Here is a 26,151-nt window from a genome sequence, read left to right on the forward strand (position 1 = left end):
CAGTTGCTCTAATTGTAAAAGCCAAAATCTGCATAATCTGATCCCTGCCTGCTACTCTAGCCTTATTTTTACCAATCTCCTGACCTGCCACTGTACTCCAACCACCCTGGCCTTTGCATATGCTACTCCTGCCTAGAACACTCCTCCAGGTTAGCTCTTACCCAGTCTTCAGTCCTCACCTTAAACATCACTTCCTCAGAGGCACTGTCTTCACCTTTAGTATAGATCAGGTTATATGCTGTCATCCAACATTATACTTTTATGTTTGTGTGGTTTGTTTGATATCTGATTCCTATACCAGATACTAAGCTCCAAGAGGACAGGACCATGTCTGTTTTGCTTATCATTGTATCCCAACACCCTGCAGAGTGATGGCAGATAAGAGGCACTGAATAAATATTTGTTTCTTCTACTTTATTTTAATTTGCCTTGTGGGGTTTTGTTTGTTTGTTTTTGTGAATGGCACCTTTTCATTTCTTAAAAAAAATAGACTTTATTTTTTAGAACAGTTTTAGATTCACAGCAAAATTGAGCAGAAGGTACAGTGATTTCCCATATACTCCCTTCCCCAACATACACACAGCCTCCTGCACTATGGTAATCCACCACTAGAGCGATACATTTGTTGCAATTGATGAGCCTATATTGACACATTGTTAGCACTCCAAGTCCATAGTTCACATTAGGGTTCACTCTTGGTGTTGTACATTCTGTGGGTTTTGACAAATGTATGATGACATATATCCACCATTATAGTATCATATAGAGTAGTTTCACTGCCTTAAAAATCCTTTGTGCTCTATCTATTCATCTCTCCCTCTTTCCTAACCCCTGGCAACCACTGATCTTCTTACTGTCTCCATAATGTTGCTGTTTCTACAATGTCATCTAGTTGGAATCATACAGTATGTAGCCTTTTCAGGTTGGCTTCTTTCACTTAGTAAAATGCATTTAAGTTTCCTCCATGTCTTTTCCTGGCTTGATAGCTCATTTCTTTTTAGCACTGAATAATATTCCATTGTCTGGGTGTACTACAGTTTATTTATCCATTCACCTACTGAAGGATGTCTTGGTTGCTTCCAAGTTTTGGCAAGTATGAATAAAGCTGCTATAAACATCTGTGTGCAGGTGTTTTGTTTTGTTTTTTACAGAGAGAAATATAATTTTATTTTAGTTTGTGAGGAGATCAGCCCTGTGCTAACATCTGCCAATCCTCTTTTTTTGCCGAGGAAGACTGGCCCTGGGCTAACATCCATGACCATCTTCCTCCACTTTATATGGGACGCTGCCACAGCATGGCTTGGCAAGCAGTGCGTCGGTGTGTGCGCAGGATCCGAACCGGTGAACCCCGGGCCGCCGCAGCGGAGCGCGCGGACTTAACTGCTTGCACCACCGGGCCAGCCCCTGTGTACAGCTTTTTGTGTAGACATAAGCTTTCAACTCATTTGGGTAAATACCAAGGAGTACTATTGCTGAATTGTATGGTAAGAGTATGTTTAGTTTTGTAAGCAACTGCCAAACTGTCTTCCAAAGTGGCTGTACCATTTTGCATTCCTACCAACAATGAATGAGAGTTCCTTTTACTCCACATCTTTGTCAGCATTTGGTGGTGTCAGTGTTAGGGATTTTGGCCATTTTTTAAAAAAATTATTTTATCGAGGTCATATTGGCTTATAACATTGTGCGTCTTTTTTAATTGACATTTTCATTGAGATAATTGTAGAGTCACATGCAGTTGTAAGAAGTAATTTACAGAAATCTGTACACTTTGCCCAGTTTCCCCACCGGTAACATCTTATAAAACTATAGTGTGCTATCACAACCTAGATAGTGACGTTGATACCATCCACTGATCTTATTTAGATTTCCCCAATTTTACTTGTTCTCTGTGTGTATGTTCTATTTTTAAGCCTTTTTAGTTGTATGTTTAACACATTTAGATTTCTCTCAAGGTTGCACTTTGCTGTATCCCACGTTTTGATATGTAATGCTTTCATTGGTTAGTACTAAACATTTCATAGTTTCAGTTGTGATTGCTTCTTTAACCCATCACTTGTTCAAAGGTGTTTTTTGGTTTCCAAATAATGTGGGGTTTATCTTTTTTAAAATATTAATTTATAGCTTATAATTAAGCTCTAATTATTGTGGTTAGAAAACTGGCATGGTATCCATTTTCTGGAATTTGTTACGATGTCCTTTGTGTTGGCCTTGTGTATGATCCTTTTCTATAAATTCTCCATATGTGCTTGGAAAGAATGTATATTCTGTGTTTGGTAGATGTGGGGCTATATATCTGTCTATTGGATCAAGCTTATTAATTGTGTTATTCAAAATCTTCCTTATCCTTACTAAGTTTTGTTTGTGTTATCAGTTCAGAGAGAGGTGAATTAAAATATTCCAGTGTAAAACTAGCTTTTTTTTTACTAATATTAGTACATTTTTTTCCCCTTACACATTCCAGTCTATATATCTTGAGACCACATATAAAGACCTATAATCTCTGTCGTTTTTTATTAGATTATCCTTGTATTAGGTTAGTTTAATCCATGTAATTATTAGGATTGGTGATACATTTCAACCTGTTTTTGCCCTTTAACTTTGGATTTCCTGTTTAACCATACTTTTTCTTTGTTTCTGGTTTTCTTCTTTCCTGTCTTTTGTTCATTTGATTGAGTTTTCTTTATTCAGTCTTTATCTCCTCTACTGGTTTAGAAGTTATACTTTCTGTTTCTGTTCTTTTATTAGTTAACTCTTAGATTTTAACTTGCATTCTTGATTTTTACACAACTTTCAAACAATGTTAGGACTTTAGAAATTCTAGTTTTAATTTCTACTTCTCTACTACCATCTTACAGTTTATTGTGGCCAGTAATTTAGATCCAATTTGTTTTAACCCCTTACCCAAATTAGTTTTTTTCCCCTAACAGTCAATATTTATTTAGACTTCCCAAATTTATCCATTTTTTTTCTCACCATTACTTGTATCCCACTATTTGCCTTTGGGCTCGGTCTTCTCTTTGCTTTTTTACTAACTCTTTTAGCAGAGATTTGTATATAGTAAACTCAGTCCTGGTATGTCTGAAAAAAGTTTTAATTTATATCTTTCTTTATTTTGCCCTTACTCTTGTACGATTGTTCATAGCTTTAGATTCTAGACTGACCATAATTTTCCTAACACTTTGATGATACAATATCATTGTCTTCTAGCAACTGTTTTTGCTGTTGAGAAGTCTGTTGTCAGTCTGATTGTCACCTTTGTGAATTCTTTTTCTCTCTTGTAGCTTTTGAGACTTTTTGACTCTGCTAGTTTGCGCTTGAACTACAGTGTTCTAGGTCTGGACTTATTTTTATTTATCCTACTTGCACCTTGGTCTGCTCCTTCAACCTGATATGTGTCCTTTTTTTTTTTTTTTTTTTTTTTGATGAGGAAGATCAGCCCTGAGCTAACATCCATTGCCAGTTCTCCTCTTTTTGCTGAGGAAGATTGGCCCTGGGCTAACATCCATGACCATTTTCCTCTACTTTATATGTGGGACACCTGCCACAGCATGGCTTGATAAGCAGTGCATAGGTCCACACCTGGGATCTGAACCTGTGAACCCTGGGCTGCCAAAGTGGAGCTCGTGAACTTAACCATTAAATTAAGTGGGCCAGCCCACTTTTCTTTTTTCTTGGCTCTATTTTTTCTTGACCATTATTCTAATAGAAGTATTTAGAACCTTCTCATTCAGTCTTTTATGTATCTTTTCTTTCGTAACCTTATCTCTTTATGTCGTTCTGGAATATTTTCACATTCTATTTTCCAATTTCTAATTCTCTCTTTGGCTCTATTCTACTTAATAACTTTAAAAAATTGTTTATCTTAATATTGTGTTTAATTTCTATACATTTTTTTGGCTTTTAAAAATCTCTCTGTTCTTACTATATGGTTTCTAGTTCTTTCTTTAGTTCTTTGAACCTCTTTAACTTTTTAAAAACTTTATATTATGGAATTGTTAAAATTTTTTATTTTGGAAATCTCAAACATACAAAAGAAGAGAGAATGATAATGAACCATCTGTGTTCCTTATCCAGCTTTCAACAATTACCAACATTCTGTCATTCTTTAAACATGCTTATTTTAAAGATGCTTTTAAATTATTCTATTATTATCTCTAATTATTGGAGTGCAAGTTCTCTTTGTGTTATGTTGCTCTCCCATGATGGTGTATTTCCTCTTGTGGTGGTTTGTTTTTGTTTTTGTTTTTTAATATAAGGTCATTTTGAGTTGGGATTTGTTTGGCTGGGAGTTCCATGTGCTTTGGTTTATGGAAGCATTTCTAAGGGAAGTTTTGTTTTCTCCTCTACTGGGCCCTACAGGTTTAGCTGGTTGTCATTAATAATGTGAATTTGGAGTCTACATCTGTGCCTGGTCTACATTCTATTTCTTATGGACCTTCATTTTCCATGAGGCCCCTGGCAGATGGCAAGGTTCCTTGCTTCTTCTCCAGGCTGGTGGGCAGTTTTTTAGGCCCCAGTTCAGGGGGGTAGAAGTGTAGTCCTTCGTGGCCTCTGGGTTTGTGCATTTATCTCAGTTCTGGTTCCTGGCATGCAGAGGACTGTAGCCTGGACTCTTCTCCCTTGGGGGTGATTAACTCCCCAGTCCTCAGCCCTCAGCTGTTAAGAACTATATCCGGGTCCTTTCTCCCTTGAGCCCTTCAGCTTCGGTGCCTGCTCACTGCTCACTGACGACTTCCTTTTTTTTCCTGGCTCTGTGGACTCTGCTATCTTTCTTGGTTTCAAGCTTAGCTATATGTGTAGGGGGTGTGGAGTGTTAAATTTTATCTAGCATTTCTAAGCAAGGTTTTCTTTGGAGAGGGAGGGAGGGAGGCAGTAGAGTTCCTCCATCAGACTGTCCTCACTCATGGTTTTGTTTGCTGCTTTGTTGTTTTGTTTTGATTTTTAATAACTTAGACTTTTTGACCTCTCGTGTGCCAGGTACTTGCCTTATTTCATTGAGTTTTGTGAGGCATGCCCTGATATTATCCTCCCTTAATGTGTTTGTTTTTGTTTTGCAGATTAGGAAAGAAGGGTGACATGGGCTGCTTGTAGTCTCACAGTTGGGAAGCTGGGCTGTGAACCCAGGCGGTCTGACTGCAGCCTCCATGCATCACCTCTTCCCATGCTCCCTCTCACTCCATTCCAGACAGAGTAGGGCAATGATAATCTTTCTCAGTGGTTGCCTTAGTCCAAAAGTAACTTTGATTTATTTTTTCTGATTGTCAAAGTAATTCAGACTCATTTTAGAAAATATAAAAATTTGTAAAGAAAAAAATATAATCACCATAACCACATAACTTAGATATAACTGTAAACTTTTTCTTGTACTTCCTTTGGTTTAAAAAAAAAATGCCTGTCACGGGCGTATTTTTTGGTTTTATATATAATTTTGTTCCCAACTTTTATCACCTAACAGACCACGAGCAATTTTTATCATTGAAATTTATTTTAAACTATTATTTTAAAATAGTTTAATTTTTAAAAAACATATTACAGAAAGTTATATTGACTCAAATAATTCTAGAAATATAGGAATATGTAAAGTGAAAGTCAGCCCGACTTTCCGTGGCTCGTTGTTGGTGATAGTTGGGTCTGTACCTTTTCAGAACCTTTTCTCTTCACAAACACATTTTGCTTGTTTTTAACAAAATAGGAACCCTACATATTATTCTACAACTTACTTTTTTTACTCAGTATTATGGCTATCTTTCCATGTGTGTTCATAAAGATCTATTTATTAATGTTTTTATAATCACTTATCTCAAAAATGACAGAAGTACTGTGAATAGATCATGAAACATTAAAACAATATAGGAAAATACAGAGTAAAACTTCATAGTTTGAAAAAAATATTAGAGTGTCCTGTTGCCCGTCCTGCTCCCTCCCACCCTCCCCCTTATCCCAGAGGATGCCACAGTTAGGCATGAATCAGCTTCTAGGGCTGTTTCTATATGTTTAACTACTTAAGTGTGTAGTCACACAATGTGTGTGTGTGTGTGTGTTTAGTATAAATACGGACTATCTTCATAGACACTGTATAACCCTATGCCCTTGTGTCTGTATTTTCTGTGGTAGATTATTCTAGAGGTTGAATTTGCTGTATCAGAAGGTATATCTATATTACTATCTTTCATGTGTTTATTTGCCTTTTGTATTTGTTCTGTGACTTATCTTCCTTGTAGCCTTTGCCTGTTTTTGTTTCTTTTTTTAATCGTAAAAACCATGTGTGAGGGCCGGCCCCGTGGCTTAGCGGTTAAGTGCGCGCGCTCCACTACTGGCAGCCCAGGTTCGGATCCTGGGCGCGCACTGACGCACTGCTTCTCCGGCCATGCTGAGGCTGTGTCCCACATACAGCAACCAGAAGGATGTGCAACTATGACATACAACTATCTACTGGGGCTTTGGGGGAAAAAAGGAGGAGGATTGGCAATAGATATTAGCTCAGAGCCGGTCCTCCTCAGCAAAAAAAAAAGAGGAGGATTAGCACGGATGTTAGCTCAGGGCTGATCTTCCTCACACACACACACACAAAAAACCATGTGAGATTTACTCTCCTAACAAATTTTTAAGTGTACAGTACATATTGTTAACTATAAGCACAATGTCGTATGGCAGATCTCTAGAAATTTTTTATCTTGCAAGACTGAAACTTACACCCTTTGAACAGCGACTACCCGTCTCCCCTCCCCTCAGCCCCTGGCAGCCACCATTCTATCTTCTGTTTTGATGAGTTGGACTACTTTAGACCCTCATGTAAATGGAATCATGTAGTATTTGTCCTTCTGTGACTGGCTTATTTCACTTTATTTACATTTATTTAAATTTTTATTGAAAAATATTTACATTATTTAGCATAATGTCCTCCAAGTTCATCCATGTTATTACATATTGCAGGATTTCCTTCTTTTTTTATAACTGAATAATATTCCAGTGTGTGTATATACCACATTTTCTTTCTCCATTCATCCGTCGATGGACACTTAGGTTGATTTCATATCTTGGTTATTGTGAACAGTGCTGCAGTGAAGGTGAGAGTGCAGGTATCTCTTCAAGATTCTGATTCCAGTTCTTTTGGATATGTACCCAGAAGTGGGATTGCTATATCATATGGTAGTTCTATTTTTTATTCTTTCAGAAACCTCCATACTGTTGTCCGTATCAGCTGCACCATTTTTTAAAATATTTATTTTATTTATTTATTTTTTTGGTGGGTAAGATTAGCCCTGAGCTAACATCTGTTGCCAATCCTCCTCTTTTTGCTAAGGAAGATTGGCCCTGGGCTAACATCCATGCCCACCTTCCTCTACTTTCTATGTGGGACGCCTACCATAGCATGGCTTGATAAGCGGTACATAGGTCGGCGCCCAGGATCCAAACCTGTGAATCCCAGGCCGCTGAAGTGGAGCATGCAAACTAAACCACTGTGCCACCAGGCCAGCCTCCACGTTTTTGTGTGTGGAATCTTTAGAGTTTTCTACATATAAGATCATGTCACCTGTGAAGAGATAATTTTACTCTTCTTTTCAATTTGAATGCCTCTTATTTCTTTTTCTTGCCTAAAATGTTTTAAATGTTGAGCTAATTTCCTTCTGTTTCTAGTTTGTTGAGTATTTTTATCATGAAAGGGTGTTAAGTTTTGTCAGATGCTTTTTTTTTACATCTGTTGGGATAATTATGTGCTTTTTATCCTTGGTTATTTTAATGTGGTGTATCACATTGATTGATTTTTGTATGTTGAACCATCCTTGCATCCCAGGGATCAATCCCAGTTGGTCATGGTATATGATCCTTTTACTGTGCTGTTGAATGTGGTTCGCTAGTAGTTTATTAAGGATTTTACGTCTGTATTCATCAGGAAGTTTTCTTGTAGTGTCTTTTTCCGGCTTTGGCGTCAGGGTAACACTGGCCTCATAAAATGAGTTTGGAAATGTTCCCTGCTCTTCAATTTTTTGGAAGAGTTTGGGAAGGATTGGTATTAATTCTTCTTTAAATGTTTGGTAGAATTCACTTTTGTGAAGCCATGGTCCTGGGCTTTTCTTTGTAGGGAGGTTTTTGATTTCTGATTCAATCTCCTTATTAGTTATAGGTCTGTTCAGTTTCTCTATCTCTTCATGGTAGGTTGTAAGTTTCTAGGAATTTATCCATTTCTTCTAGATTATCCAATCTGTTTGCATATAATTGTTCATAGTAGTCTCTTATAATCCTTTTTATTTCTGTGGCATCCGTGGTAATGTCTCCTCTTTCATTTCTGAATTTGTCTTCTCTTTTTTCTTAGTTTAGCTAAAAGTTTGTCAATTTTATTGATCTTTTCAAGAAACCAACTGTTAGTTTCCTTTTTTTTTTTTTTTTTTGTGAGGAAGATCAGCCCTGAGCTAACATCCATGCTAATCCTCCTCTTTTTGCTGAGGAAGACCGGCTCTGAGCTAACATCTATTGCCAATCCTCCTCCTTTTTTTTTTTTTTTCTCCCCAAAGCCCCAGTAGCTAGTTGTATGTCATAGTTGCACATCCTTCTAGTTGCTGTATGTGAGACGTGGCCTCAGCATGGCCGGAGAAGCGGTGTGTCGGTGCGCACCCGGGATCCGAACCCGGGCCGCCAGTAGCGGAGCGCGCGCACTTAAATGCTAAGCCACGGGGCTGGCCCCCAACTGTTAGTTTTATTGATGTTTTTCTATTTTTTGTTTTGTTTGTTTGTGCTGTAATCTTTACTAATTTCTTCCTTCTGCTAACTTTGGGCTTACTTTTTGCTCTTCTTTTTTCTAGTTCCTTGAGGTATAGAGTTATGTTATTTATTTGACATCTTTTTTGTGTGTGTGTGTGAGGAAGATCAGCCCTGAGCTAACATGCATTGACATCTTTGTTTATCATATTTATTGATCATGTTTATTGCTATAAACTTCCCTCTTAGTACTGCTTTTGCTGCATTCCATGAGTTTTGGTATGTTGTGTTTTTGTTGCCTTTACACATTTTTCTATTCTGTTATCTTTTTCTTATTGATCTGTAGTAGCTCTTGTGCATAGGCCCTTGTCTTTATGTTTCAGATATTTTTCACAGTTGTTACTCTTCAACTTGATTTGCAGTTCTTTCATTAGGTAGGAATTTAAAATTTTGGTGTAGCTAAATCTATTGATTTTTCCCTTTATGGTCTCTGTCATACTTAAAAAGTCCCTCCCCTCTCCAGGATTATAAAAAAAATATATTGTTGTTATTATTTTATGGTTGTTTTTTATATGTAGATCTTTACTCCATCTGCAGTTAATGAGAAGGATGTGAAGTAGGGATTGAACGTTTTGAAAAAGCAATGTTATTTTTAATGGCTGCACAGTGTTCTGTCACATGGATAGCACCCTCATGTGTTGCCTGTTCCTTTAATGTCAAGACATTTAGGCTATGTCTAATTTTTTGCTATTATAATAGAATTGTACTGTATTTCTGTTTATTTCCTTAGGGTAGATTCATAGAACAGAATTATGAGATCAGGAGGAGATGAAGAAAGTGAGGCAGTTACAAGCAGGGACCTGAAGGTGCACTGCCTGCATTTGAGTCTCAACTCCACTGTTTGGTTGATTAGCAGTCTTCTGCAAGTCACTTTCTTGTATCTTGTTTTGTCATCTGAAAAACGGGGGTGATAATAGTACCCACCTCAGAGCATCGTGTTGAGGTTTAAATGTTTGATACACATAAAACACTGGAACAGGGCCTGGCACGTAGTAAGTACTCAATTATTATTAGTTGTTGCTGCTGCTGCTGTTTTTATTGTGATGGGCATTTTAAGGCAGGTAACTTTCTGGAAAGGTCATGCCATTTTTATATTTCCAGTATGGGAACATAGGAGATCCCATTGTCCCAACTCTTGTTACCATTGAATATTATCATTTTTTAAAGCTTTGCTAATTTTACATATGAATAATAGGCTCCTTTTTTTTTTTTGGATGCACACTCTTCTTATCCTCTTGATCCTAAAAATTAAACTGCTGTCTTTAGGAAATGGTTTATATTGCCTTTTAGATCCTTTTTATGGACTTGTATTTTAGAACTTGAAGTCCACCTTCTTTTAAGTATGTGATTTTTTTTTCCCCCCAAATTCATCAGTTAGCCTGAGGCAGTTCTTCTAAGTTTATTCCTGTGGCTTATTCTTCAGGTCCTGACATTAATTTGAGTTCCTACCATCTGCCAGGCCCCGTGCCGGGTGCACAGGCCTCACCAAGGAGTAAGTTGCTGTTCCTGAATGAGGGAGACTCACAGCCTGGGAGAGGTGGCAGGCAGCACAGGGGCAGCTGGCATCAGAGTTGGAACGTGTATGCCATAGGACCACCCCCTGGGATGGGGATGTGGGGATGGGAGAAACCCTAGGAGAAGCTCTCAAACTTGTAAATGGGGCTGACTTTTAAACAAAAGTACAAGTTTGTTCTGCCTGAGGGAAGCTGGTCTGTGGAATCTCAAACTTGAAAATGAAAGAGGGATTTTTTTTTTTTTTTTTTACGTTATAAAATAATTCATCATAGCATTTTTTGAAAACATATTCTTCCTATACATTTAAAATATGTGGTTTGAAAAAAAGAAGTTTTATGAAACTTTCTGAAGCACTGACTTGGGGCAGGGTTCCTAACCTCTTCAGGTCTCGGTTTCCCCTTCTGTCAGATGAAGGTCAGATGAGATGTTCTCCACTCTGCTCTCCAGCTCTGACTGTCGGAGCTCTGTGGTGTGCATGGATGGCAGCAACCGTTATGGAAGGTCAGGTGGTAGGTGGCGCTCGGGGCAGAAGAAGCAGTGCTGCCAACTCGGATTCTGCAGAGAACAGGAGCTGGGACTTTCCTCTGTGGCTCTCAGACTTGGACTTGGCTGGGCCAGTTCACTCTTTGGCGTAGAGGTGTCCTCATCACCAACATTGCATTTTAGTTTTTCTCCCTCCTTTTGTAGGAACACACCATTTCTGGGCAGTCTTCTTGATTGTTGCATGCACTGATTGTGGGCCTAGATGGAAAGGTAGGATTGCCGCCCTCTCTCCCCTCCCCCACCTTCCTCCTTTCTACTGATTCATCAGAAAAGTGTCCTTAGTCTTTTTCCAAGCCACCGAGTTTGAATTGATCTTTGTTGCTAGTAAGAGGTGGGGAGGTGCTTTCTGGTTCCTGCTAAAGTTACCTGACAGCGGAAGGTGTGCATCTGATAATTATAACTCTAGTGCTTCCAAGGCCTGAGCGATTTAGCTAAGAGCAGTAATCCTGATCTTATCAGGAGGGTTTTGTAGTCCAACAGTATTGCTTATAACAGTATCTGTTTTACTTCCTGGGGCTCCCCTCTTCTTAGGATTCTCCTATAATCCTGCCCATTACCCTCTTGTGCATGTCTCATTACCTCTTGGAATCAGTTAAAACTGGTAGGAGGACAAAGATGTTTTTCTTTTCTTCCTACCAAGATCTGGGAATTGGACATTTAACATTATAACGTCCTCAAGCCGGCCAGCAGTAGAGCATTCACAAGTGTGGTACAGGTACTACCCACAGAGCCACAGATCTAGCCAAAGAGAAGGTAGTTTATGCATTGCTTTTAAAAAAAAAAAATAGTAACAATACTAACAACTGTATTCAGCCCAAATACTTCAATTACGTTTTGTTTTTCAGAGTAATTGAGTGGTATCCCTGAGCCCCTTTGAAGTCTAGTGATTTTAGTAATGACTACTTTGAGGTTCAGGTCCTAGAAATTTGCCTAGATCCTTGACCTTCAGAATCTATCAGATTATAGAGAATAGACAGAAAGGAAACACATTACTGTTCTGTGTCTTCAGAGGACGCTCAAGAATCTATAAAAGTTGTCAGTGTGCACGATGGTGTTGTAAGGACAGGACAGTTTCTTAGAGGTTTCCGAATATGGGGAGCCCAAGGGAAGAGTGGGCAGCTTAGCCTCTGTACTTTGAACCTGAAGGAAAGGGTTAACTCTCGCCCTGGGGAGGAGTGAGGAATGGGAACTAAAATTGCTTTGGACATCTGAGCTGTGCTTTAATAAGATATTCCAGGTGGTCAAGGAGTAATCCTAAAATAGCCTAGATACTTAATTGCTTTTAAAGTCAGGCACTCCTGTCTCTGGGGAGGTACAGCTCTAAGGAATGCGGTGCTGGCTCCTAAGATCTTAGGGGCGTGGTCTGGTTGGGTTTTTTTTTAAATCCCAGTAAAAAGAAAGGCCCAAGGTAGCCTTCTTGGGTTGGGAGATACTGGTTAAATTTCTCCCTTTCTTCTCATTGGAAGGTTGACAGTAAGCCTTGGGCTCCTGCTGCTACCAGCTGCCATAACCTGGCTTCCTCCAGGGCTGTGGGATTGGTCTTGTCACCCCCCACCCATCCCAGAGACAGTGGTCTATTTTCATGAGTGCTCAAAGGCTTCCTGTTTGATCCTCTGCCCAGCGTCTATTTCCTTCAGAACATACCTTTCTCACGATTAGATTCAGATTCATCCTTCTCTTTCTCTTTCATCCCCTCAGTGCATATCCAGTTGATTCTGACTTGGCTGCTTCTCAAGATAGTTGGTCCTCCCTGGTGCTGCTGCTCCCCCGGCCCCCACCTAGACTCGCAGTGTGGGCGGCTGCACAGTGGCCAGCCCGCAGCGCTGGCTTCCCTCTCAAGCCGCCAATACTGTTTACAAAAGTAATATATTGACATTGTAAATCATTACTGAGGGGCATTAAAAGTATATTTTATTAAATGAAGAGTCATGCTGCTCTCTTACTTGAAAGACTAACTATTGTGAAGGTGTCAGTTCACTAAATTATTCTATAATTTCAGTGTAATCCAGATTTTCTTTGTTGGTGGGGAAGAGCAAGTGATGGGTCTTGACAAATGATTCAAAAAGTAATCTAAAAAAAACAATTGTTTTTTTAATTGTCTCTCTCTCTCTCCATTAGACTGTAAGCTACACGAGTTCAGAGGCTCTTATCTGTCTGTTCTTTTTCCCTCAGAACCTTTCACAGTATCTAGTATATCCAAGGTGATCAATGTTTGTACATGCATGAATATCATGAAAACATTGAAAAATAAAAATTCTCCATAATCCCAATCCAATTAGATCTCTACATACATTTGTATGTATATATTATATTTTTTCCAACAAAACTAGGTCATTAAAGTAATCTAAAACACTGTATTAATCATACATTTTTCTGTTCAGAAAACACCCACTGCCTCCCTACTGTTCACAGTTCAGAGTTTAAATTTCCTTCTGGTATTCAAGGCATTTCACAGCCTGTTTCCACCTTGACTATGCAGACTTGCATCCTCCCTGCCAAAACATGCCTTGTTTATCCCCATCTCCATGCTCATTCAAACTGTAAATCTCCCCTCCACCCATTCTTCCAGGCCAGCTTCTTCTCCACCTCTGAGCTGCCCTCCTTCCTTCCACCTCCCAGGCACTTTGTGTTCTGGTGCTTTGACTTGCTCTTTTAAGTGCTGTGTGTGTTCAGCTTATTTTCCCAACTACGAGGTAAAACCCCCAGTGGTGGGAACCACTGGTTTTTTTGTATTCTCCTCAGCAGCTTGCACAATGCGCTACCTGGGGTGGGTTCTCAGGAAATCATTGTTGAATGAATTTGTCATAGGGTCTCAGGACAGAAAGGGCCCCTAGAGGCCCTCTCGTCTAGTCCTGTCTCATGTTGGACTCCACACCATGACATCCCCGACAGATGGTCATCTAGGGATGGGGAAGCTGCCCAACTCCTGAGAAAGCCCACTCCATTACTGGGCAATTCTGATTGTTAAAAAGGTCCTTGTTCCGTCGACCTGAAATCTTCCTGGTAACTTCTGCCCAGTGACTCTAGTTCTGCCCCCTGGGGCTTTAGAGGAAGAAACAAACAACAAAAACCCGCTTCCTTTTCCACAGGCAGCCTTTTCGATTTTCAAACATAGTGAATACATTTCCCTCTGTCTTTCCATCTCCCAAGGCTGAAGTGTTGGGGAAGCACTATTTTAATTTTGAGTAGCAGTCAGGTTAGACTTAGATTCATTATTTTTTGAAGCTTTTTATATGCATGTCATAGTGCTGGGTGCCATATTTCTCTGGTCCCCTCAGTGTAACCTGCTTGTCTCTCTTCCTCTTCTGATCCCCTGTCCCCTGGAGGAAGATGGGGGCCTATCCTACCCAGAATGTTGTTTTGGAGGTAGTGCTGGAAGGTTAGCAATTCTTATTTCAGCACTCCAGATAAGTCTCCCAGGCAAGTGTTGTGTGAGGGCTGGTTTTCTGTTTGGCTGCCCCTCCCAGATGAAGCCAGTGAGATGAATCAAGGAATAAAAGAATCTCTCACTGATAGGAGCCTCCCAGAGCCATGACTTGACATTGTTGGCATTATATGTTCAAAGGATTTCATTCTTTTCCTCCCTCTCTCCCTTCCTAATGTCTCCACCTAGAACTTTCTACTGTTTTCTACTGTTCTTTCGAGGCACAAGGCAGCATGGTATAACAAAGAGAGCGAGACAAACCTGGGTTTAAGTGCTGGCACTGCCACGTAGAAGCTCTAGACCTTGGGCAGGTCAAGTAACTTGCTCTTTAAACCATTGTTTTCCCATCTCCAAAATAACCACCTCAACATTGTAGAATTAAGTGAGGAAATGCTTGTTAAGCTCCTGGCCCAGTCCTTGATACACAGAAAGCGCACAGACACCAGCTTCCTGCTCCCCTTGCTCCTTCCCCCACCCTTCTTGCACTGGGATTTTTGAGAGAGTTAAAGGCAAAACACTCTATGGCCTCCCTGGGGAAAATGAGCTGAATGTGGGTATAGTGGCCAAAGCTAGTCTTGGGTGAGTCTTTGGGAACAAACTGTCAGTTTCCTGTGAGCCCCTGGTGAGATCAAAGCTGTTAAAAGAGAGTTCTCAAGTAGGAGAGGCGGAGAAGGTTGTAAATGGCAGTAACTGACCAATCTGGCTACTGTTGACTTCCCGCACCCATTTCTGGGCTGTTGAATACTGCAGCCAGCTGCCCATGGGGAAGTAACAAAGCCTGTTCCCTGGGCGTGTGAGAGTGCACACAGCGACCCTTTATCTGAATTGATTTTCTCGGGGACCCCTTTGGATTCCTAACCTGTTGAGCTGGCTCTTTTTGGATGCATTTTCCCCATAGTTTCCGCTACCACTCCCTGCTTTCCTCCACCACTAGTCTCAGCCACACTCCACACTCAAGAAAAAAATCATTTTTCTGGGCTGATACCTTTCCAGCAGTCACACCCACACCATGTTGATAGGCCAAGAACCCTCCTGCAAGTAAACCTGAATTGCATAAGTGAGCCGTGTTGTGCAGGGGTTGATCCGAGTTAAGAACCAAGAAAATAACTGCTGAAGCCTGGAATCCTTCCAATGAAAGGAGGAGGGAAGAAGGGAGGGTTGTGAGGTTGCTGGTCTCATGGGAGAACCCATCCCTGTCTTTCAGCAGATGTGTCAGGGCTTTATATGTCCCGGGGGGCGGGGATACCCTGACAGGATGCTTACAGACTGGGGACATAGGCAGGGGCACAAGGAACCAGAACCCGAGGGGACACAGCCCAAAGGAGAAAGGCGTTGATTCTGCCTGGTGGGCGGAGGCTGGAGGCTTCGTGGAGGAACCAGCATTCCAGCTGGACTGTGAAGGACGGACAGGGTTCAGGAATTACTCTCACCTCAGCCAGAAAATCCTGTGAAACAGGGTCGAAGTTTAAGTGCCCCAAGACAGAGAGAGTAATGCAAGGTGGACATTTCCCTGTCAGCCCCAACTGAATTTTTTTTTTCCCCCCAAAGCCCCAGTAGATAGTTGTATGTCATAGCTGCACGTCCTTCTAGTTGCTGTATGTGGGACGCAGCCTCAGCATGGCCGGAGAAGCGGTGCGTCGGTGCGCGCCCGGGATCCGAACCCGGGCCGCCAGCAGCGGCGCACACTCACTTAATCGCTAAGCCACGGGGCCCCAACTGAGTATTTTCAGTTAAGTAATGGAACATCCTGGCCTTGGAACTGGACAAAAGAAAACACCTCCACTCCTGGGCGACTCTTGTCACCGCGTCTTCTTTGAATAGTAACTGACGTTCCTATCTGTGTAATGGGTCAAACAATGGGATTGCTCAAAGAGTTTAGTGTCCCATTTCCATCCTGTTCTGCAAGTCTCTGTTCTCTGTGGTCACTGAGTTAGGGGCGTTTCAGGCTAAAATCCCATCACTAAGCAGATTTTTCCACTAAATGGTTCCTGCTTAGTGCAAGGTCTGACCATCCCACTGCTCCGAATCTGTTGCTGTTTGGGCAGAGCTGGGGAAGGCAAACGGGTGGGGTCATGATGACCCCCAGCCCCCATCCTACAAGGCATTCTCCTCTGTTCCCAGAGCTGAGCTCTCACACTTGGGTGTTTATTTTCACACGTAGTCACACAGTGGTTACACTGGCGTGCTTGTTTTTACCTTCCCCTCCTGCTGTGGAAAACCCTGTCTGAGACTCTAGGTTGTGGATTCCGTCCTCTCCACCCAACTGAGTGTTAAATAGTTTCTGAGTGAGCATTCAGAGTGCCTAGAAGTTACTATAATTAGCAAAAAAACCTGTGTTTTCATCTTCATTGGTGACCAATAGAGAAAGAATCCTCCTGTGAACACAATCAGCTTCAGATCGCCAGCTAGAGAGAGTTGGGAATTGAGCTGCCACAGTAAACAGCTGACATAACAGAAGCGGCAGTGATCCCCCATTAAATGTCTTTCAGCCGATAGGGGCTCCCACGATAATTGACTTTCCAGCAGGAATTACTGGCTCAAACGAAATCACTGGGCATTAGGGCAACCTACTGCATCCTTTGAAAGGGGGACTGTAACTCTGTCTGGTTTTGCTGACCTGACAGGCATAATTCATCTTGATTATTCATTGTGCTAGTTGCCACCAGATGACACCAGATTTCTGTTGACTGTAATTACAATGTGGGGGTGAGTTTTAGGTTTTATTTTTTTTAAACAGTGTTTCACGCGCTTGGTTGTTGGCCTCCCTGAGCTGAAGGTGCTTTAGGAAGATTCCTCCGACGTCTGCCTGGGGAGATGCTGAGTGCACAGTCAGATAGCATTTACTGAGCACTTCCTTACACACGTCTTTTACTAGATAAGCAGGGAAACAATTTGGTGTAGCCTGTTTCATTTCAACTGACAGGGTGTCACTTCTTCTTGGTTATACTTACCTCCCTGTGTGCTAAATTGCTGCTATCAAACAGTGGGTCTACATCTCAGAGCCCATTTTGAGTAGGGGAAGAAAAGATGGCCCCAAAATATAACTGAATAATACCTCCACTTTCAGGCAAGCTTTATTAAAGGGAGAGGTGGGAGAGAATAGAATTAGACCAGGCTTCCATGTTATTGGCATGGTTTTACAATGAGATTCCTATGCAGTCCAAAGAATGTCCTCCCAAGAAACCTGCTCCCCATCCCCAGATGCCCCTCCCCAACCACTTATACACGCCAGCCGGCTGTGTGTCATGCGTGTGCATGTGCGTGCATGTGCCTGTGGTCCTGGGTGAGGACCACAAATGAGAGTGTGCTGGGCTTAGTGCATTCAGTCCCATCCACTGGGTCCTCCACTGGCCGGTGGGGCAGGGGTGAAGAGCAGATGTCTACCATGGCATTTCATATTCCCCGCTAGCAGAGGGCCTGTTTGACTCTCCTGTATGGTATATGTGTTTGTATATTTTTGAAGAGGTGCTTAATTGGTTCAAATAGCCAGTTAATGCCTTTTAACAATGATTATAGTTTATCAAGCATTCACTGGGGCCTACTAAGTGCCAGGCAACGTGCTATATGCTGGAGGTACAAAGATGAATAAGGCACCTTTGTTCGCAAGGAGCTTACAATATGGTGGGGATGACAGATCATTCCAAAATAAGATGTTAAATTCTAAGCTCGAAATTTACAGAGGTTGCTTCCAGAGTTCTTAGCACAGCTGGGAGTGACGGGAAGGCTTCCCGTAGAAGACAATGCCTGATTTGAGGAATAAGAGTTACCCAACTGAATAAAGGTAGGAAGCAGATTTCAAGAACATAAACAAAAACGTATTTGCCATTTCCTCCTGTTCGGTTGAATGGTGTTGGTTTAACCTAATCAATTAAATTAGGATTAGGGTTTCATTATTTCTCTAATGAAAATGAACTCCACCCTAGTGGCACAGAGCCTCTGTACCTTAGGAATAATCTCAGGCCCTGGGGGCACTCATATCACTAGGGAGTTCTGATCACCAGACAGGGCTTTTAGTGGTGAGGCTTGACCGAGAGACCACAACTTCTGGATCTAGGTCTTGGTCCTTTGACCTTTTATCCCCCACTTAGAGTGTTATGTGGGAAGCCAGGCTAGGTATCTTCACAACATACCGTAGAATGTACAAACACATATACCATAGAGAACCTGCAGAAAAGTGCTACATCTCAGAGTGAAGGCTTCTGGAAGATCAGCTAGAGATGAGCAGGTTCTCAGAAAATTGGGCCTTGGTGTCCTCTTCATCCAGGATTATCAGGTATAAGTAACACCCATCCTCCTCCAGCAAATGGAGATGATTCTTCCACCTGACTCCATCTTAGTTTGGAACCATAATTGAAAGCAAAAAAACACCAAGATGTCCCTGTAAGGGTGGCAGTGGCAGTTACCTGAGCAGTCTTTATAGTGTGAGCCAGGATAGCACAATTGCTCAGGATCTGCCTCTTCTTCCTAAATGATTGCCTTGCTCTCTGTCACTCTCTTCCTGTTCCCTTCTGAACACTGTGCTTTGTTCCCCTTCAGAATGGTGGTGTGGCCTGGAGTGATGATGCGGATGGAAGCCGGGGAAGAGAGATCTCTCGAGATTTTGCCAAGGTCTGTAATGTTTCCTTTGTGATAACGAAAGGGGTAGTTCTGCAGTGGGTTGTTGTAGCTGATATCCAAGGAGTAAGGACAGGAGTGGTCTGTGAGTCACATTTCTAGTCATTCAGATGGCTCTGTGTCTCTGGGGTAAGACTTCCTGCACAAGGTGGAATTTTTCATTGTGTTTTTTTCTTGGGGTATCGGGATTGCAGCTGTATGAACTGGACGGTGATCCGGAAAGGAAAGAGTTCCTGGATGACCTCTTCATCTTTATGCAGAAGAGGGGTGAGTGTGCAGTCTCCTCATCATTTCAGTTCAATGAATATTCCTCAAGTGCCTCCTGTGTGCAAGTCACTGTTAGCCATCCTTCCCGCAGAGTGCCTGCGTCTTAGCCCAGGAGGACGAGAGGCCTTTACTACTGATTGGTTCCAGACTTAGCCAAATAATTGACAACTAGATTGAAGCGGGACAGAGATGGCCTTGGCAGAAAATGGATAGAATGATGATCCAAATTTGGTCCTGCCTTATGTTTGTCAGTCGTCTTCTTCCTCTGATTAACTGGCCTCTGGAATCATTTCAAATTCAAATATACTTTTTTCTTAGCCTTATAGCTGCCCTAGATATCACTTAAACTAGTATATGGGGCTTCCTCTTGGTGCATCTAGTCTTATAGAGACAGAGAAAGGCTGATGAAAGAATGGAGGCCCGTCTGGATTTATTGGGAGGGTCTAAAATGATCCATGAAAAAGAAAGGCTAACTCTTTTTTTCTTATCCATTGGCTCTTGTATCCACTGGCTTGGTTGGGGCGTTCCTACAGCCTAACTGTGGAATACATGGGCATCTGCTTTATAATGTACCTTCCTGCTTCTCTGTCCTTCTCTTCTTCTCACTCCTGCCCCACCCACCCCCAACTATCTCCACTTCGGACCATGGCGTGACTGAGTCTTGAGCCCAGTGACGCAACTTCCTGGCTTTATATCCTGTCATAGCAATGGGTTCACCAGCCGGGTCAGCCCTCAGGAAGCATGGCCAGAACCCCAGCCTTTCTAGAAGGTCCTCGGTAACCTGTGTGGCTCCACCTTCATCACCCTCAGGACAAAGCCATACGAGAGAGCCGCTCCCACCAGCCTCTTCCCTCATACCCTCCTTATGTCTGATCATGCATCCCTTGGTTTCTGTGTCAGCTCCTTTATATTGAGACCTGGGAAGGAAATCTTCCTCTCTATCCTAGGCTGAGCTATAATGGCAGTCTCCAGCAGCTAAATATTCTGAATTAACTCCTCTCCCTCCCTCTTTCCGCCTCCTTCCCCTTCCTTTACCTTCTAAAGCCTTATTGCCTTCTTAGAAGCATGCCTGTTACTGCTGGTTTGCTTACAAAGGCAATCGAAAGTTTTGAGTCTCAGTTTCCCCTGTGTCCAAGCCCATCAAAGCAGTCTAAGCAGCCTAATTAGTTTACTCCTCCAACTGCTATCTGGAGCTGCATGTGTCAGTAAAAAACAAGAATATAATCCTGAAAGATAATGTGACTGGCAGCAGTGAAACTCCCTGCTTGCCCTGAGAGAGAGAAATCCACTTAATACTTTGGTCTCCCCTTCCAATTACCTTTTAATTATTTACAAGCTCCACAAGCCCAGCTGGTGCTAACCCAGGAGCTGATCTCGTCTCAGAGGGGCTGCCATAGCAATATAGATTTTAATCAGCGGTGTAGCTGCACTGCTTTATGTTCTACTTTATTGTTTTTCTCCCTTCCCAGAAGGATTTTTAAAGGAAAATGGAAGTTATCTCAGCCTAGCCAAGAATGAAGATCGGTCATTGTTTGCTTATTACTGTATGTCCCCACTAAACTAGGAGCTCCTTGAGGGCAGCTACTTTGTCATTTCCTTGTGTCCCCAGTGCTAGCCCAGGGCCAGGCAGGGAGGTGCTCAGGACGTGTTTGCTGCATGAGCAGCCCTGTTGGTTTTCCTAACTCAGCTAGCCACACGCAGGGAAGCCGAGCTCCCCGTTAGACGGCTGCCCTGTGGTTGGAAGTCAGCAGTAGAGAGCAGCGAGTGCTGAGGATCCTGCTACTCCGCAGCGGCCCAGCGCTACCAGACTGCCGTCTGGTGTATTTCTGAGTGAACCCCAAGCAGGAGTAAGTGACTGCCTTTGATCTTGTCAGTTTACGGTTATTCAGGCCCCGAGTAAACCTTTCTCCTGTCTTCAGCACTTATGTTAGGTATTTCACTATTTGCTGGCATTGCCAGTCGAGGGGAAACAGCTGAGCCAGTTTTGCTACTTGTTAATTACTCTAATACAAGGCTTCTCAGCCTCAGCATATTAACTTTGGGGACTGGATAGTCCTTTCTTGTGGGGGGCACCCCCCAGTCGCGATAACCAAAAATGCCTCTAAATATTGTAAATGTCCCCTGGGGGGCAATTTTGAGAACCACTGCCAAGAAGGATGAGAAAGAGGGTGAAGATCTAAAACTTCCTCTGCAGAAAAACTCTATATGGAAATCATCTTACCTCCACTCAGGTAGCAGTACCTGAGGGCAGGGGGGGCCTGTGTCAGGTGATATTGCGAGCGCCCCTCCTCCAGCTGAGTGCCAAAGGGGAGGGTGCTGGGACCCTGTCCTGGGCTGGAGTGCAAGGAAGGCCTCTGAGAGGAGCCGCGGCTCTAGCATATTGGAGGTAATGGGAGCGGAGGAAACTACACAGGTGAAGGCAGAAACGCAGTGGCATGCATGATGTGCACGGCCAGCGTGACCCGGGCACAGCGGGAAGAACGCTTGCCTGTGGCCTCGAGGGTGAGCTGGCACCAGACTGTGAAGAGCCGTGTTTGGCCAAAAAGTTGGCCCTTCACTTCACAGCACTCCGCTGTGGACATAGCGGACTTATTAAAGTGAAAACATGAGGAATGTCACCAGAGCTGGGCTTTCAGGAAACTTGTTGCAGCAAGCAGTATGTAGTTGGGCTGGAGAGGGGAGACTGAGGCAGGGAGACAGTGTGGAGGTTGTGCCTTTTAAATTCATCTCCTTTCTGGAACACTCCTGTCTGATAGTCTAGAGTGGGCGGTTCAAGAGGGCTGGGAGCAGATTGCACTTCAATCATATGAAGCTTGCTGTCTGTGCTCTTCACAGAATGGTGAGACCAAGGGTCCCTAGGTCGTTTGCAACTTATTTGTCACTCCCAAGTTGGAGTGTCTGGGGCACTCAGGAGCCAGGTCTTGTTAGCTGGGTCCAAGGAAAAGGCTCATAGACCTCGGCAGCAGGTCAGCAACTCCAGAGCTCATATGAAAGATAAGCGGTAGATTTCATAGCAGCCACTGAGCACGGCCTGTCTTTGAAAGTCCTGGTGACACCCACCTGGGCCGTGAGTGGGGCCTGGCAGCTTTGACACAGCAGGCTGCACTGCAGAGGAAGTGGCCAGGGCTTCGAGGGAGGCACACACAGCAGGCAGCCCCAGATGACCACAGCTGCAGGTGATAAAACGGCTGTCCAGGGGGAGAGGGGCCCGGCTGTAACTGCTGCTTTATGCTGGGTCTCTTTTGCTTGTTAACGTATTTGGGTGAATTGACTGCAACAGATGGCCCTTTCAGCCCGCGGCACCTTAGTTTCTAGGCCAGACCCGGTGACTTGCACCCTGGTGACCCCTCCCCCACCAGCAGAGTATCCTGCTCCAGAAGGAGCCTGAGAAGAGACTGAGGCAGTGCCCGTCGGGCTCACTGTCTCCTGCCTGCCTCGGAAAGGGCTGCTGCAGCCCTGTCGGGAGGCGTGTGAGGGGGAGAGCGCTCTAGTCTGGGAAGTGTAAAGCCAGGGCTAACATCCCACCCTTCTCCAGGGTTTTGAGCAAATCCTTCCCCTTCTGGGGGCCACAGTTTCCTTATCTATAAAATGAGAGGGTTCAATTAGAGTCAATCTGGAAGTTTCTCCCAAATTGTATGTTCTGTATTATGCATCCATGATTGTGTCTGTTGAGCTTCCAACAGATAATGAGCCACCCTCGATGACCAAAAAAAGAAGAAAAGCCCCTTTAGCAATTTTCTGTCCAAATAGTTGTGTAAAAACTACACCAAGGACGCCCAAGACCAAATGCTTCTCCCCTGTCCTTGCTGAATAGTGTGTTTCCTCTTTTGCTGACTGAGCCAAATGGAATTAAACAAATTGCCTTTGATTCTCTTCCCACCCCCAATGTTTCCCTAGAAAGACTGGTTGGATTTCAGAACTCTGATGCCCATTTTTGCTCACCTTTTGCTCTGTGTGTGTGTGTGTGTGTGTGTGTGTGTAAAATATGCACACATTTCTTTGCCAAAAATAAAGCCAAACAGTTGTAAGTAAAATTCTCTGGGTAATCTAACTCACTGTGGGTGGTTTCTGAGAGATAAATCTCTGGTAGATTTTCCAGGGGAAGTCTAAGGAGGGGGCCTAATTTGGAAGTCTGCTAAGCAAGGGCTTATAAACAGTTCCACTCTGCCTTCATCAGTGAGGAAGAACAGCTTGTTCTCTTGTTCCCTAGGCGGTGGAACAGAAAGAAGTCTGGTCTCATCAAAGAGGAGGAGGAGGAGGACCTTGCTGTTATTTTTGTTATTATTACCCCTTGCACTTTACAGAACCCTTTCAACCCATTATTGGGATCTGCTGCTTGCCACAGCTCCAGCTCTGTGGGGTAGAGAGAGCAAAGGTTATCTTGTTAGCCAGGAAGAATCAGCCCCAGGTTAAGTGACTTTCCTGAGGCCACAGAGCCGATTTAGCACTCGGTCTCCTGACTCCTAGGCCAGTGCTCTTTCTCTCCCCTGCACCACCTTTGAGAAACTTGGCCCCCAGCACCAGCAGCTCCATCACTTCCCATTGGGGCCGTGGACAAGCCTCATCTCTCCTTCTGCCTTCTGAGCCCCACAGAGAGCGCTGGCCTGCCTCCACCGGCCATTGTCTGGGAGGGTCTGACAGCATCTAGCTGATTAACCTGGGGTAGAAATCTTCGTGCAAGAAGAGTCTTCCTCTCAGGGTAAGGCCTGTCTCAGGGAAGGGCCGATGTGACAGTTCACAGTGGCACAGAGGCTACCATCTGTCAAGGCAGGATGGGGTGGGGGTGGGGGCACAGGAGACAGAAGCCCTACCAGTAGCATCTTGCACACACCCAGAGTGCTGAGGAGCAAGGCTGTCCTCTCCAGCCCCTGCCCCAGCTGGGCACACCAGGCTAAGGAACTGTTTGGTCATGTGGAAGACAAGTTTTGCCAAGACCTCACCCAGAGAACTGCCCTCCCTCCCCCACCAGTTCTGTTCAAGGCTGCAAACTGACCTTGGTTTTCCCAAATGGATTGTTGGATCTGTTTTTGATGTGTATATACAAAGAATTTACTGTGGGAAAGGGCTTGGTCTGCCTCAAAGTGCAATTTGAGTGTTTTTCCTTCTGTTGTGTGCTTATCTATCCATCTCAGGCAGGGAAATGTTCATGACATATATTGCTTTGCCTTTTGGTGGAGGCAGTTTCTTGTATATTCTTTGTATCTTGCAGTAAATGGTCTGTGCTGTGGACATTCTTCCTGATAGACTAAAATATGTTGTCTCTGTCCGATAAAATAGGCTTTGGGGCTTCATTTTCTAACTTTATCCCTAGACAAAAGTTTAAAATGCAAATCTTTGTCTCAGGATTAGCCCTTTGTCTGAGGCCAGATCTTTCTCTCTCCCCAGGTGATCCAACTACTGTTGATATACTGTTTTTCTTTTTTCCACTTTTAATAGTCATTTGATACCCTATAACTACCCGGTTATCCATAATAATAGGAAGGGATCCTGGCTTTTGAAAGGCGTGATTAATTTGAATAGCCTGCTTTTGTCATTACATTCAGCCTCTTCCTCCTTCGGAATCTTTTATTGGTACTTGTAGTACTTAGTAAAATTGGGTGGATAAGTTTTGCCTCCTTTGTTCCAAGGTGAGCCAATAGTCAGTAAATCATCGATGGGTTGATGCAGGGAAAGTTTAAAGCAAAGGTTTGGTCCACTTACACTGTGGGCAAGTCTGCTGGGTCTTGAGAGGCTAGTGGCGTGGACTGGCTGTGGACGCTCAGATAGCCGTGCACTGTGCAGGCCAGAAGGCCCTTGAATTGTGCCTCTCCCCAGCCAGCCTTCCACCACCTCCTGGAGACAACAGCCAGGTCTTCTCATCAGCAGCAGGCAAAGCAGAGAAGACCCCACAGTCCACCTCCTTCCAACTCCTTGACCAACTTTTCTCAACACAGCTTTTAAGGAGACAGCACAGCCATAACCATAATTTTATTATTAGCTATAGTAGAATACAGCATTGCACATACTGTTGAACTTCAACTAAAGCAATTTGTCTAAGCTAGAGTATCAAAAAGCATGATGAATTTAAAATTAGCCTCCCGGGTTGTGTTGCCTCCAGAACTCCCATGCATTGCTGGTGGGGATATAAATGGGCATAACCACTTTGGAAATCTGTTTGGTAGTATTTTGCTAAAGCTGAACATATGCCAACCCTGTTACCCAGCAACTCCCTCCTGGTGTATACCCATCAGAAATGAGTGCTTTTGTTCACTGAGAGGCACGTGCAAGAATAGTCATAGTGGCGCCATTTGTTATAGCCACAGACTGGAAAGAACTCAAATGTCCGTCAGTTGTAGAATGAATGAATAAATGGGGCCATAGTCATCGAGTGGAATGCCTCAGCAATAAAAAAAGAACGCTGCTGTGCACAGCGTGGATGACTCTCACAGACCTAATGTTGGACAAAAGAAGCCAGACACAAAAGAATATATACTACATGATTCCATTTATATAAAGTTCAAGAAAATCACCTGCGGTGATACATGTCAGAATAACAGTTACCTCCTGGGAAGGCTGGGGCGGGGGGATGGATATTGATTGGGAGGGGGCATCACAGAGATTTTTGGGGTGCTAGAAGTGTTCTGTATTTTGCTCTGAGGAACAGTTGCAGGGGTATACACAGAAGTAAAACTCCAGTGAGCTATATACTTAAGATTAGCGCACTATACCATCTGTCAGTTACCCACTCAGTGGGAAATCGGAGGTGAAGGGCTTAGAGATACCTGTCAGTCCAATGTTGGGATATTTGCACATCCTGCCTCTGTCCTTTCTTGGAGAACAGTCGACTACACCCTGCACTGCACAACGCCAGACACTGTTGCCCAGTATCCTGATGGGAAGTGTTTTCTGCATAAACAAGTCAGAGGGAAAAGTCACCAGTCATTTCTCCACTTGTTCCTGGGCAGCAGGACTAGAGCAGGGCAAGAATTAATATGCAGAGGAATGGGCAGGAGGCCTGCCTGCCTGTCTGCCTGTGCACATTCCCCTCTTAA

The 26,151-nt window shown here is 43.3% G+C and overlaps 1 protein-coding gene and 1 long non-coding RNA gene across 4 annotated transcripts in view; both read left to right on the plus strand.

The window, feature by feature from the left end:
* ARID3B (AT-rich interaction domain 3B) overlaps positions 1–26,151 on the plus strand; it is a 51,160-nt gene that overhangs the window by 10,355 nt on the left and 14,654 nt on the right. For all 3 annotated transcript variants that reach the window (XM_058542067.1, XM_058542068.1, XM_058542069.1), the window contains exons 3-4: positions 18,776–18,847; positions 19,048–19,120. In XM_058542067.1, coding sequence (XP_058398050.1) covers positions 18,776–18,847; positions 19,048–19,120 — 145 coding nt within the window. The remainder of the gene's footprint in view (positions 1–18,775; positions 18,848–19,047; positions 19,121–26,151) is intronic.
* On the plus strand, positions 8,863–12,734 carry LOC131406270 (uncharacterized). The gene is made up of 2 exons (XR_009220087.1): positions 8,863–11,025; positions 12,514–12,734. It is a non-coding gene; the product is annotated as an uncharacterized LOC131406270 (long non-coding RNA).

Source organism: Diceros bicornis, chromosome 5, assembly GCF_020826845.1.
Source record: "Diceros bicornis minor isolate mBicDic1 chromosome 5, mDicBic1.mat.cur, whole genome shotgun sequence".
NCBI lineage: Eukaryota > Metazoa > Chordata > Mammalia > Perissodactyla > Rhinocerotidae > Diceros > Diceros bicornis.